This window comes from Synchiropus splendidus, chromosome 10 (genome assembly GCF_027744825.2).
Source record: "Synchiropus splendidus isolate RoL2022-P1 chromosome 10, RoL_Sspl_1.0, whole genome shotgun sequence".
NCBI classification, from domain to species: Eukaryota; Metazoa; Chordata; class Actinopteri; order Syngnathiformes; family Callionymidae; genus Synchiropus; species Synchiropus splendidus.
In genome coordinates this window covers 11,805,621-11,819,020 of record NC_071343.1, presented here as the reverse complement: position 1 = coordinate 11,819,020, position 13,400 = coordinate 11,805,621, and the positions used below count along the sequence as shown (strand labels likewise).

The 13,400-nt window shown below is 42.9% G+C and overlaps 1 protein-coding gene across 14 annotated transcripts in view; it reads left to right on the top strand.

Moving 5' to 3' along the window:
• caska (calcium/calmodulin-dependent serine protein kinase a) overlaps nt 1-13,400 on the top strand; it is a 75,773-nt gene that overhangs the window by 25,853 nt on the left and 36,520 nt on the right. For all 14 annotated transcript variants that reach the window (XM_053877328.1, XM_053877324.1, XM_053877323.1 and 11 more), the window contains exon 2: nt 12,191-12,303. In XM_053877328.1, coding sequence (XP_053733303.1) covers nt 12,191-12,303 — 113 coding nt within the window. The remainder of the gene's footprint in view (nt 1-12,190; nt 12,304-13,400) is intronic.

Genomic DNA, 13,400 nt, shown 5'->3' with positions numbered 1-13,400 from the left:
CGGAAGGAGCCAGCAGATGTGATTGAAGGCTGAAGAAATAAGTGTAAAGTGCAGAGATAGAAGGGGAAGGAAGAGAAGTCCTGCCCTTTTAGCTACCTGGGAAATGGCTCTTTACTCATTTAGTCGCAGCAGTGTGGTACGAACCAGGAAAAGCCCTCAACTGTTGAACTCACAGCTGTCACTTCAATGCTGCTGCTTCTCATCACCTGACAAGTGGAACTCGTCCCATCTCTGAGCACGGTTTCTTGCAGTATGTGGCCAGCAAGGTTTTCCTCTTTTGGTTCCTTGACTTGACTGTGTCTCAGGGCCTTGTTTGAGTAGTGCTCCTGGTGATGTCCTAGGCAAGGTTTCACCTTTATCGCGCTTCGAGTTCCTTCACGTGAACACAACTGAGCATCACACTCCTTTTTCTTGATCTTTCGGTTACCAAAATATTGAACATCAGTTTTCATGAAGCTTCACATCACTTTTCGTTTAGAGCTCAGTGAAAAATAACGTGGAGCAGAAACCGTGAATCGGGGAGTACCTACATGCCGACCACATACCCGTGACCACCCACATTTGCCCACCCCATAATGCACTATACCCTCAGAAGCGATCAAGCGAGGGAACACTGTAGCAGGTATAGGGTGCCGTCATTAGCAAGCACAGGAACAGCGGAATAGGCCAGAATCGGTGCTAGTACTGATGCTGGTATAGGTATCAGGACGTCCCTCGTGTTATTAATTGCTCGTAACGCTACTCAGTTTTGTTCTTGGTTGGCAAAAAAGTGATATAGGTTTTCCTTGTTTGAATCCTGGCCTTCAGACTTGGCAGTTTTCTTGTCTATTTCACAGTCCAAATTTGATGCCTGCAGAAGGCATCAGCCATTCTCGAGTCTAGAGGTCTATCCTTGTTTTTGTAAGCCAACAGCACTTAAATAAAAACATGGAGCTTTAGGTCTTTCACATCCCCCTATGGTTTCATCTTGCCTGACCTGAGACTGACCGGTTCCGCATTGGAGGTGCAGAGGGAGTTTGAAAGATAGGGTAAGGAGAAATCTGCGGCTGCTGACTGCAGTGGGACTTCCCGTCAGAACATGTTACTCTCATTCACCTCCCCCCTCGTGCTCACCCAAGTCCTCTGCTCCTGTCCTCTTGTTTTGCACTGCTAGGGCTGGGAAGCATGAAACATTTCCACAGTCGACCGTATGCTTATGTGCGAGCGTGCACTTTCACTTAGTTGCTTCTGACAGCACGCACTATGTGGCTCTGTTTTTCCTAATTATGTGCATTTGTTGCCATCATATTGGGTCGTACCAAACTGGATTAGAACTTGTTTCAGTGTCCAGTGTTATTTTTTTTCCTTCAAAACATCTGCGGAGCTTCAATGTGGGTGGCGTTTGTGTGACTTAATTTGTCTGCTTTATATTTATATCTGCTTTTGTCTGAGCTGTTTTTCTCTCGTTGTTAGTGCTGAGCTGAACACCGCTGAATGTTAATCCTGCAGATTTCTTTGGTTAAAAGGTGAACCTCGCACACAGTGCAAACAACCCCAGAGCGTTTAACTGGAGTCACTCTCTTCTTTTCTATAAACGCTTATTTGGGTCTGCCTGCCGGATGAATCTTTTCATTCCCTCAACATTTCTTCCCTACATTTATCTTCCGTTTACTGTGATCCCGCGTTAATACACCAGAGTGTTTTATACACTCCTTGTATGAATCCTCTGAAGGAACTTTTGTTAAATTCATGACTGCAAAAGAGGGTTTGATCCAATTGTGTTTGCTGGCAAAGAGAGTAAGTGAGCGTTATTTAAATAACAAGCAGTGCGAACAGGAGAGTCATTTGTTCCAGGAGGTTCTCTAAATACACAAAAATGGTCCCAGGAGAAATATCAGTTAAAGCTGAGTGTGAATTTATATAGAAGCCCCTTTCCCTTATTTGCATGATATTGTTAAGCAGTGGTCCTTTTGTACGTGCAGTGAAAAAAAATGTTTTGTTAGCTTGTATCCAGTCAGAGATCAGTGGAGGTGAAGAAGAGAGTGCAGGTGAGGTGGAATGGGTGGAGACGACAGCAACCTATGATGCCAGACACCATTGAAAGAGAGACTTTAAGGACAGTTTTGACACCTGTCATGTTGTATGGTTTGGAGACACTGATACAAGGACAGGAAGATTTAGAAGAGACTGAGGTTTTCTATGGGAGTGAGTTGAAAGGACAGGATTAGAATCAAGTGTATCAGAGGGTGGAGGAGTTCAGAGACAGCGCCAGGTAGACAGTGGATTCTCAAGGACCTGTTTCAAGACCCCTCATGCTCACTCCCCTTTCTCATTGGGATTGAGGAACACCCTCTTGCTTAGCTTGATGTGTGTCAACAGCACACACTGAATACCAGGACATTATGGGAGTCTACTTGCCTCAGGATTTGGGGTTTTGGAGATGAAACCTTGAACAAGATGGGGTCATGGATTATTGGCTTCAGTGTCTTTGGCTCACATGGATTTTTTGATCCAGGGATGGTCAGTACCCAGGTTTCTGTAAAGCCTGTGCAATATCTTCAGCAAGGCAGTACATCAAACAGTACTTGTAATTGTTATAACAGATGGTGTTAATTGCTAACAATATCTGTACATTTACTTTTGATCACTTAAATTAGTTTCTTCTGAGACAAATTTACACACAGCAAACAAAGCTGACTGAAGCCTGTGGTTGGCGTTAATAATCTGTGGGTGCGTGATTCGTGTGCTTGTATTTGATTACAGCTTATTGTATTGTCCTTTTTTCATGTGGGATAATCTTCCATTTCCCATCTTCACCCCAGATAGACTGCGTTTTATCTCTTCCCCCGTCTGATTCGCGCAGTTTCTTCCTCCCAGTGAAAGTCAGTATTGTGTTTTTATGGCTCTTGTGTGGAGCGATAATGGCTCTGCCAATAGTTCCCTGCTCTGCCACATTAACATAACATCTGTCTCTTCTCTGACTCGCGCGTGTGAAATCAGTTTACCCCCCTCCGCCCCCCCAACAATTATTGTTGTGTACGAGCCAGCGAAACGAAAAAGAAATCTGCTTGTAATGTAGACAGCAGTTGCCTGCCTGAGCTCGGCCTGGACAGTATCATAGCGCTTCTTTAACCCACACCTGCTTCAGTGTCAGACGCCTCCTGAACTCTGCCGCAGTGCTGTATGTGGTTGTGTCTGAGCTCAGAAAGCATCGCAGGTGCTAGTCTGCTCAGTGATCTGCCAAATCCCCATGGGAGAATAAATAAACTGCAAAGCCTGGCATTCTTACATAACTGCCCTCCCAGGGAGGTGAGGAAGAAATGCAGGCAATGGCCAGATAAAAGACAATTTTAGGATGATCTCATCTGTCCTACCTTTGATCAGCTCCGAGAAAGATGAACGCATTTTTGTTTTGCATTTCTTGTCTCCATTAGCTCACCTTCTATGGAAACCCCTTTTTTTTATGATAAAACAGTGATAAAAACAAATACATAAAGAACTGTTTTATATATATTTGAAAATGTATGATGAGTCTAGTTCATGATATCTCATGGAATGGACTGCACCATTCTGCCTTCCTTTAGTTAAGTTATTTTTAACCAGAGGGCGACAGTGGAGACAGCTCACCTAGTGATTGAGAAGTGACCCAAAAACTCTTGTCTCCCTGCTTCGCACTTTTGTTTCCTGATGCGTTTGGAAGAATTTAGTCTGCTGCACCTGAGAAATGAACGTACAAGCCCCCGAAGACTAGACAAGACAAGAATATCAATACTAAAACACTGTATCTGGTTACTGACGTTTTACCTGATGTTATTACTGTGAGCCTCATGACAATTCCGACAGGTTACTAAAGCTAATGTTTTATTTAGCTTACTGTATTAAACTACTGTGTTAGTCTGACCGGTGGCCCACATTGATGTTTGGCTGTTTTATTTTCCGCTGTGCCCTTCTTGCCAGTTTGGCATACGGATCAATGGAGTACATAATTGCTTTAATATGTGCTGTCATTCGGTCCGCCAAGTGGAACCAACCTACAGTTCGAGCGCACATAAAGCCCCACCAGCCACCAGAGAAGGTAGCTCTTTTGTCTCCGGGACCCAGCAAGCTGCACCAACACTGAAAATGTGTATTGGAATGTATGGTATAGTATTGAATCGTATCAGTGAATGAATATCGTATCGTGAGATGGATATCGTTTTGTTTCGTGAGAATAGTGTATCGGTACATCCCTAATAGTGAGTATGCTGTCAGGTGAAGTAGTAACATTTGAAGCCTCGCAACCAGCCTGTCTTGTCTTGGATTGCGCTGTAGAAATCTCTTGCTGACCGGACCGAAGGCCCTGTTCCTAAAAGTTCTGGTACTGCCTCTCCCTTTTTAATGATACAATATGTCAAAATAACTGAGCTACAGGGAATGAAGTACAGGAAATACAGTGAAGAATCAGTATTAAAATTATAATAGAATGTTGTGGAATGCCCTGCATTGCTTACAAATTAGTTTCTTAGTTTTGCTGATATCATGAGGGCCACATTCCTTCAGCCAAAGGGCCACATCTGGCCCCTGTGGACAGCACTTTGCCCACATCTGGGAACAAGTAGAAGAAAATGAGGGACCGCGCGACAATGCTACTGACAAAAGCAGGACCCTTTTCAACAGCAGCTTTACTGTGTAGTTTCCATAGTGACAGATCTCTGTTTCACTCTCGCTTCACTGCGTATCATTGTCATTATTTAAGACAATACAACAATGCAGTTGAGGTTAGTCAGCAACCGACTGATCTGATCGTGAGGAAGTCTGTGTTTTGAAACCGAAATGAAAAACTGAGTTAAGTAGGCGGAAACAATAATTCTTTCCATTACGGCTGATGCCACTGACTTCCTCCCCAAGGATCCATCATGGAGGACCTCAGTACGTCAGTATCCTTCAGGAAGAATCCTTTGACAGTGAAAGTCTCCCTAATTGCTCTGCCGTTGCTTCGCAGCAAAGATTCTCCCTGTCAAAGAACCATATGTGCTAAAAGGGCTATAAAGTAGATAACATCTCTAAATGAGCTGAAAAGAAGATCAAATGTTCCTTGAGGGGGAATTATGGCCGCCCTTGGGATCTGAAGTGCATATATCACTCAAATGAAGGGATCTTAAGAGGCCTTTAAAGAGCCCCGGTCAATTTTGCTGTTCACAGTTGCAGCCTGTTATTCCATAGCTCTCCAGATGTTCACTACAATTGACATAAAGTTCTCACCCTCTGAAAATCACGCTGGCTTTTAAGGAACGTTTGGAAGGGAATCCAGATCATTTCGACCCGAATGTCTCAAACCGGTCAATAGAGCTGTATTTAACAATCTGCACTTCACTTCCAGCATGACACCAGGGGGGGTTTTCAGACGGAACGTGGCTCTGTAGACTGTCAGGAGTTCAATCGATCAATACGTGGATCGGAGAAACGTGTGTGGAGAAGATGGTGTGGCATATAAGATTTCATCGATATGTCCAAAGTGTGGTTATTGGGGTTAGTACTTAACATGGCGGTGTGAGTAGTTGTTGTAATATTCATATATGCTACAGTAATGTAGGGACCAAACTGGAGTTCGAAATAGCTAATATTGTGGTCCTTACACCACTTTACTTAGCTGACAGAGCACACTGTAGAGCCATCATCCGAGGGGCAATAGCACACTCCTCTGAAGCTTTTGTGCCCAACAGTTGCACCTAGGTTGTAATCCACACCGACTGTATCATTGTTGAGGCCTGTCACTTATCCACAGACCACCCGGAACGACGGCTTGCGTCGATAACTATAGGAGTGATTTCCGACTCGGCGTCTATTTGTCTCATTGTATTATTCATGCGCATCATCCGGTTCCCCTCCCTCACACTTATCTCCCTCCTCTTAGTCTCCCCATGAGGTGTAAACATGTTAATGACTTCCATTTACTGTCGATTCTCTTCAGCGTTTTCCTCCTGGCTGGAGTTTCATTATGCCGTCTGATAGAATTAACTCTTTTACAGTCCTCAGCTCTTCACTTCCTATTAATCTGGCTGCGATCAGTCTCCCGCGCCGGTGTCGTCACCGATTCCTCTTTAACTTTTCTGTCCCATCTTTTTTTGTGAGAAATTCAATTGCTATTGTTTTTCAAGCCACCGCGATTAAATTAATAGCAAGTGTTCGAGCTGTTGAACGATCAGTCATCTGTGACGTTAATGAACTCCAAAGACTCTTGGAAGTTTGGAGAATTTCATCCTTGTGCAAACGCTGTCCTTGTTTGATGTCAGTCGCAGCGGCCGTTAGCAAATTTACCTAAAAACAAACGGCTTAACAGTCTTTTTTCTTCTCATCTCTTTCATCTATCAACAGTTTTGATCATTTGGGGGCACCATACCTTATGTATTTTTGATGCACTAAGCACACAGCCTGAAGACGGCATGAGCCAGTCTAGAAACAAAGACAAATGTGCAGGTCTTAACGCAAGTGAGAAGATTGATCCATGGATTTCCTCCAGCGGAAACACTCATTTTTGAGGATCCTGACACATTAGTATGGAATGGCTATGAATCGTTTCAGCCCCTCTGTGCAGTGAGTGATCGCACGATGACACTTTTCTACAATTGTACAATGAGTGCCACACAGACATCATGAACTCTTAGATTCTCTCCCTATTACCTCAAGACAACCATGAAATAAGGTCTTATTTAAATATTTCGTATTTCGCCATCAATTTTAGGTGTGTACTTTTTTAAATGTTTTTTATGTAGAGGTTATTTAATGTTTAACTCTGTCAATACTGGAATGTTTTTGTGAATGTTTTAAAGATAATCCCAATATTTTTATGTATTTAGTTATTTTGTTTGTCTTTTTCCAATATGGCATCTTATAAATTAATTTATTGTTGACATTCCAAGGCTTGACATTTATTAAGCTATATGCATAAAAAGGTCAATGCGATTTAGAAGCATTTTTTAATATCATAAATAATAATTATTTACGGTAGTTATATATTAGTGTATATTAAGTTGTTATTGGAACTTAAAAAGAGTCACTACTATCTCTGGAGTAAAAAAAAATCATAAAATGTCCAAAACTGAAGGACTTTTTTAAGTGACATTTGTGATTTTTTTTTTTTTTTTGCGCACACCTTCCATTTCCAGTTTCACCTTTACCTCACTAGGTCAGGCTCATTACGGATGTTGCAGGAGAAAGCCGGGAGTGGACAATAACTTTCATTCATTAGAACAAATTTAAAGCCTGTGTGTGTGTATCAGTGTGTGTGTATAAGCGCTATCTGTGGTGACATTTACGAAATGAGACACTGTGTGATTGATGCCTCGCAGAGTTGGGAGTGAGTCCTGTCCGCAAATCACCTTTTACTACGGCAAACACACACAGATTCAGGCCGTCGCCCCGTGAGAGCGGGCACCCCATCTTTTTGATGTTGCAGTAAATCCCCATCGGTCTCAGTGACGTGCACGGCAGAGCATGTCCTCACCCTCCGACTCTCCCTGCATCACCTCGCTCGGTTAGTTATCGTCAGAGGCACATGGTGGGGTCAGGCGGGGAAAGAGGGTTTTACTGTGGCTCTTCCCCTTCAGAGGTGAAGGGAAGTGCACGGATTGAAGCTCTGGAGTTGTAAAGTAACATCAGAAGAGTAAAGGTCACACGTGGTTACCTTCTACACAGCTACATTGTGCCGCCACTGACAACTTCTCATGACCTCTCATGCCTTATTTAGTTCTACTGGCTGTTGCAATGGACTCTGCAGTTTCATAAGTCAAAATGAAGTAGCCAATAAATGTTGGCCGTGCCTTATTATGATGCCTTAGCAGTTCTTCTTGTAAACGCAGCCCAGCATTCTTCAAACTACTGTCACAAGAATCACTCAAAGGAGTTTCTTCTCAAATGAAAATAACAGCAACATAATAATACATTTTATTTAAACGCGCCTTTCTTGACACTCAAGGTCAATGTACAAAACATATTTTAAAAAACAGCAGGAAGAAAATTCAGGAACATAAAAGCAAGATTTGTGTTTCAGCAGTGGTTTAATTCCTAGATGATGCTGTTCTCAAGCATGTAATAATACTGCTACTGTGGTCAGTAAAGCATTTGGGTTCTTTGATGACATTTTCCCGTTCCTCCGAGCCGTTACTAACATTTAACTGACTGACTCTGTTTTGATCCGAGGTTTAGACTAAACATCTTTTTAATGGGCCTCACCTTGTGCAAATTCAAGCAATCTCCCTCCGAACTGGAAACAGAGGACACATTCTTTCTTCTTCTAATTCTTCCTGTTCTTGTCTCCCATCACTTCCCCCCCCTCCATCTTCTCATTCGCTCCTCTTCTTCCTGTAATTTCAGCAAGTCTGGCAAAAGTGCAGCATCTTCAGAGCAGCTGACGTCTATTCAGAGAGCTAATGGCTGAAAGTGTGCGCAGCTGAGCCCAGTTAAAAGCGAGGAAAGAAGCTCCTTCAGTTCTGATTATTGCTGCTGACACACCCACCTCCGACTCTCGAGTCGTCTTCGGTCATGTGATCAACATCCCCAAACTTTGTGTTTTCTCTCTCCGTACACTGTTTTGCTCGTGACACTGAGGTTCAACCCTGAAGATAACTTGTAGTGGTGACACTGACTAGCAAAATGAACGCCAACACGAGAAGACAGGCGTGGTTTACCGCTACTATTTCACTTGTGTTGACCTTTAAGCCTTAATTGGTACCTCTTAGCGCTGAAGATGTCACGGAGACACTCCAGCCATCCACTCCTTGCTCAACTTTCACTTTCTGCTGTGGCCTTTGTGTCACGAAGTTGGCATCACGACTCTCTTTGCTCTTGATGTAACAGATCTTTTCAGTCGTTTTTGTCCATACCCTTAGGATGGTGGTGCCATCAACCAAATTTAAAAAAGAAATTGATTTACGTATCCCAAACTAGGTTATGTGTTTAATAAAGTTGGTCTCAAATATTGTTGAACTTCAATGTGCAAAGAAAAATTAATATTCAAATCTGCTGTCTATTGTAATATTGCTTTTACAGGTGGCCAGATGAGATACTCTGTTGATATGTTTTCATCTAGACTCGTGCAACAGATTTTCTCTCGTGTTTTTCGTGAAGATACTCCGCTTCAAACTGAGTAGAAAAGATAATACGTCCAGACCTTTGCCCGAAGATAATTGAGCCCTTTCAAATTCTGTCTACTTTTGTTTGCCTCCTTTGATATGGCTGCCAACTTTTCTTCACGTTAGCCTCTTATTTAATTTAAGGCTTTCTCTTTCACATGATGGGTCTCATCGCCAGCCTGAGGTCAGCCCCGGCCGCTGCAGGGCTCCTGGTCTGTGATCGCGTGTAGGCGCGTTCGGAGGGAAAAAACTTGACATTTGCTGGTCGGCTATGTGGGGATGGAGGTGACGTGACTGGACTTGTAGCGCCGAACTCGACGGCGGAAGAGTGGAGGACAGCAGAGGGTTACTAATGAGGGCTCCCTGACCCCAAGTACCTGAACGGTCTTATTCCTCGTGGAGTTGATAGCTTTAGTTTTCTAGTGACCTGTGGTTTGGCTTGAAGTGCCACCTTCCTGAAATTGACGAATGCATTTCTTACCCGCTGGTGTTATCTTTCTGTTGCGACGGTTGATTTCCCACTGGAGCCCTGCACCAGACAAGTGGAAGATTTTTTTCTTCTCAGTCGAAAATTCCACTCGGTCTGAATGTTGCAACTGTCTGCATATAGTTTTTATGATCACAATGTGCTGTTACAGTAGCTGTACTCTTGGATAAGTCCTTCCTAATTGGAACACTCTGCTGGAATGTCCAAGATAGTTGGGTAAGTAAATAGTGTGGAATTCAGGGAGAGTTCTTTTTCTTCCTGGTAATTGAACTTCAGACTGTGACTGTTAACCCGAGATAAATGTTAGAGAAGGAATGTACTCTGTCAATTTATAGCGTTCTCGATGAATGAATTCTGATTAATAAGTAAATTCTTAAGCCATTTAAACTGTGAACACTTGTGAAACTACTACTGCTAAGGCTGCGCGGTTTATCCTGTTCAGATCGAAATTGTGTTGTCAGTTGATGTCGTCATGTGGATGTCAAAGCTGTTTTTTTCACTGTGCTACACAGCCTAGTTCTATTGTGTCTTTGTCGTGGCTCAGATCTAAATACAGTAAAAAAAAAATGGCTTCCGTGCCCCACAATGCCTTGCGAGACCTTGTGCCCATTCGACAGGGTTGTCGGCCACTGCAGCCACTTCTCTTGGTTTTCATGGTCTCCTTAAAAACAGAAGCTCTATGGTATTGACTAGGGATGGGCGATAACTTATCGATAAACTGCCAAACACAATCTGCACGATGACAATTCTGCATCTCAGGATAACTTGACGTGATGGCACGCCGTGCTCTCCAGCTCCGTGGCGTTTGACAGCCGACACCGTAGTGTTGTGGAGAGTGTGGTGGACTTTGGTTCACGATCGTTGTTTTAAAGTTGTTTTTAAGTTTGCCTTGGTTCATATCAACACATGCAGGCGCCTCGGTGAAACACTGAGGTGAAAATAGTTACGGACATCCACTCTGGTATTGGTGGCAACTGCCTCTTTTGCGTCCCCATTAGGGGTCACAGAGGTTCACACGCAAATGCTACAACCCAGCATCAGTTAGGCACCATCAACAAATTCTAAAGCGATCAAAATCTTCAATAGGCAATGAAAAACAACCATTTTAGGAGAGAGAATTGTGAAGAGGTTTTTCATCACACGAGACGAAGGACTGATGATCACGAATGATTTGGAGAATAGAATATGACTAAATGATCAATTATTATTTCTAATATTTCTTCAAAAGCATCGAGGAAATGTGTCCAGACTGGTCCATAGTTAAAGTGTTGTTTTGAGACATGAGACACAGCAGACAGACGACTCAATTTAACCCCTAAATAAATCTGGCAGAGCGGTCTGTCAGACACCAGCGGGTTCACATGAAATATTGAATTTCTCGTCTCTACACTTAGTTAACTTTTAATTTAAATATAAACAAATAATAATGTTGGAAACAAACTCCACGAATAAGTTTCATCGTAAAATGGTTAAATTTCCATGGCACTGATATAAGAAATACAGATGCGTGATATCGTTCTGTATAACTTAATATTCAGGTGTGCCTTTTTAAGCAGGATCAATGAGCATAATTGTGTTTGTTTTTTACTACAATCTGAAGTAAACTTGAATCTAACTTCATCTAACTCAAAGGATGTCAGGCTCTTACTGACGACAGACAAACTCCACTAAAAAGTTTCATCATAAAACAGTTTCAAGAGAGACTGTGGTACGTCCAACACATGGGATAAAATGAAAAATGTATGTATTGTTGTTGTCTTGTCCCTGTTGTTTAACGGCATCAGACTTATAGTCGATATCCGCAGCACAATGGAATAGTTGATGGTGAGCAGTGACCAGAGCACCAGAGAGTAATTGGTGGCAAAATCTTTGTTTACATACGTGGAGTGTATGTTAAATATGCTGACACCTGCGGTATATAAAGACTAATAAGCAAAAGCTATTCTTTCACGTTATCCTGGAATTACAATGCTCCACAGCCGTATTATGTTTCCCCAATTAGCTGGTGACCCAGTGACCTGTGTTTGTGTCTCTGGGAGCGCTCCACCAACCATACGAGGAAAAAAAAAAAAGCCTGCTCAGTGTTAATTTGATCCTTGTCTAACCTGCGTGTGTGCATGGAGCATTGTTCCTGTCCGATTGGGCCTGATTCCATTCCACATCACCCTCTGACGCTAAGCAGCTTTCGCCCGATTGCCATCTGTTCCACTAGTCTGCAGAAGAATGGCCCAGGATGGCTGCATGTTTTTGCCTTTGTCAGAAGATTATTCCTCACTATCACCTTCTGGATTATAGTCGGAAAAGTTTTTCCTCACGGCAGTTTAGAAACTTAAACACCGGAAAACCAAGATCGTCTGTGAAGTTTGATATTTGAAAGTAATGTTTCGCTGAGTCATGTATAGTGTGATTCAACAAACTGCCCGTCATTTTCAATTTATTTGTGTTAAATTGTAATGTAAACTTGTGTCATACTTGAAAAATAGATGATTCATCCGAAGAGGGGACTGATTTAATATTATTTAATTATATTATAATATTCTCTTTTAAGATTGTATTTATTTGCTGCCGTATTGTTATCATTTTTAACACGGTTGCCGTCTCTCTTTTGCTGCAGGGGTCCGTTCAGCGTGGTGAGAAGATGCATCAACAGAGAGACAGGGCAGCAGTTTGCTGTCAAGATAGTGGACGTGGCCCAGTTCACCTCCAGTCCCGGGCTCAGCACAGAAGGTTTGTCTGTCTCTTCTATCTGGAAACATCATCACCACAATCTGGATTTGTGAGGGAAAAAAAAGTCAGACCGAACCCCCTGAAATTTCACAACTTTTTTTGTTGTTTCACTTTCTGGCTGAGCAAGAGTTTTCCCTCTTTCTTTAAGCCATTGTGGCTCATCTAAAGTGTCACCCTCACTTATCAGGAGCTGCACTTATCAAGTATCTCACTCTGGCTTAAGGTGAGAATGTGAAGGGGAGATTGGATTAAGGATAAATGTAGCATGTGTGTGCACAGCAGGTACGGCTGATAACAGCATTTACAGTGGGGTGTGGGGTCTTTGATTTAGTCAAACAAACAGGGCCACAAAAGCGCATTCAACAACGAACAAGGCGCAAGTTGTGACATGGCATGATCACTTCCGGTCATTGTATGATCGTAAATTTGCATTTGCTCATCGACAACATTGGTATCTGCTTAAAGCAGCGTCAGCTTTGCTAATAAGGATAAATCTCCCTGTCCACAACACACATTAAGGGCCATTTATCTTTTTAAGTGCCTTACAAACAAATGGGTCAAAAAGCCGACACGTTTCATTTGACTTTTCTTTTGGTTGTCATTCTTCCATTTAAGATTCTATTAAAAATGTGATCAGGATTTTGTCTTTAGTTGCCGTCCACAATGATGGCAAGTGGTCACAAATGACACACAGACCCGCTGTCACTGTCCTAATCGTTGTTTTGTGTGTTTTATTTTTGTGGCCGCTTGAAAAAGCCGGGCAGTTTCACTTGAGTGGGCAGCTGTAAAACAACGTCACACTGAGGGAAGTGGGTCAAATGGTCGGTGTCTTGGCAGTGATTGGCCTGCAGGGGTGTGACACACACAACTACACACACACACACACACACACCAGCCAGTTTCTCTGCAGTCTGTCCGCAGGTCTGCGTGTTGTATAGGTCAGCACACCAGAGGATGGAGGGAGAGGAGCCAGACCGACAGACAATGAGCAACATTTATCACGGCCCACTCGCTTCCTCTCGCCCCGGCTCCTCGCCCCCACTCACTTTTCATTCCTGCGCCTTCACTCAAACTTCCCGACTTGTTAAAACTGCGCG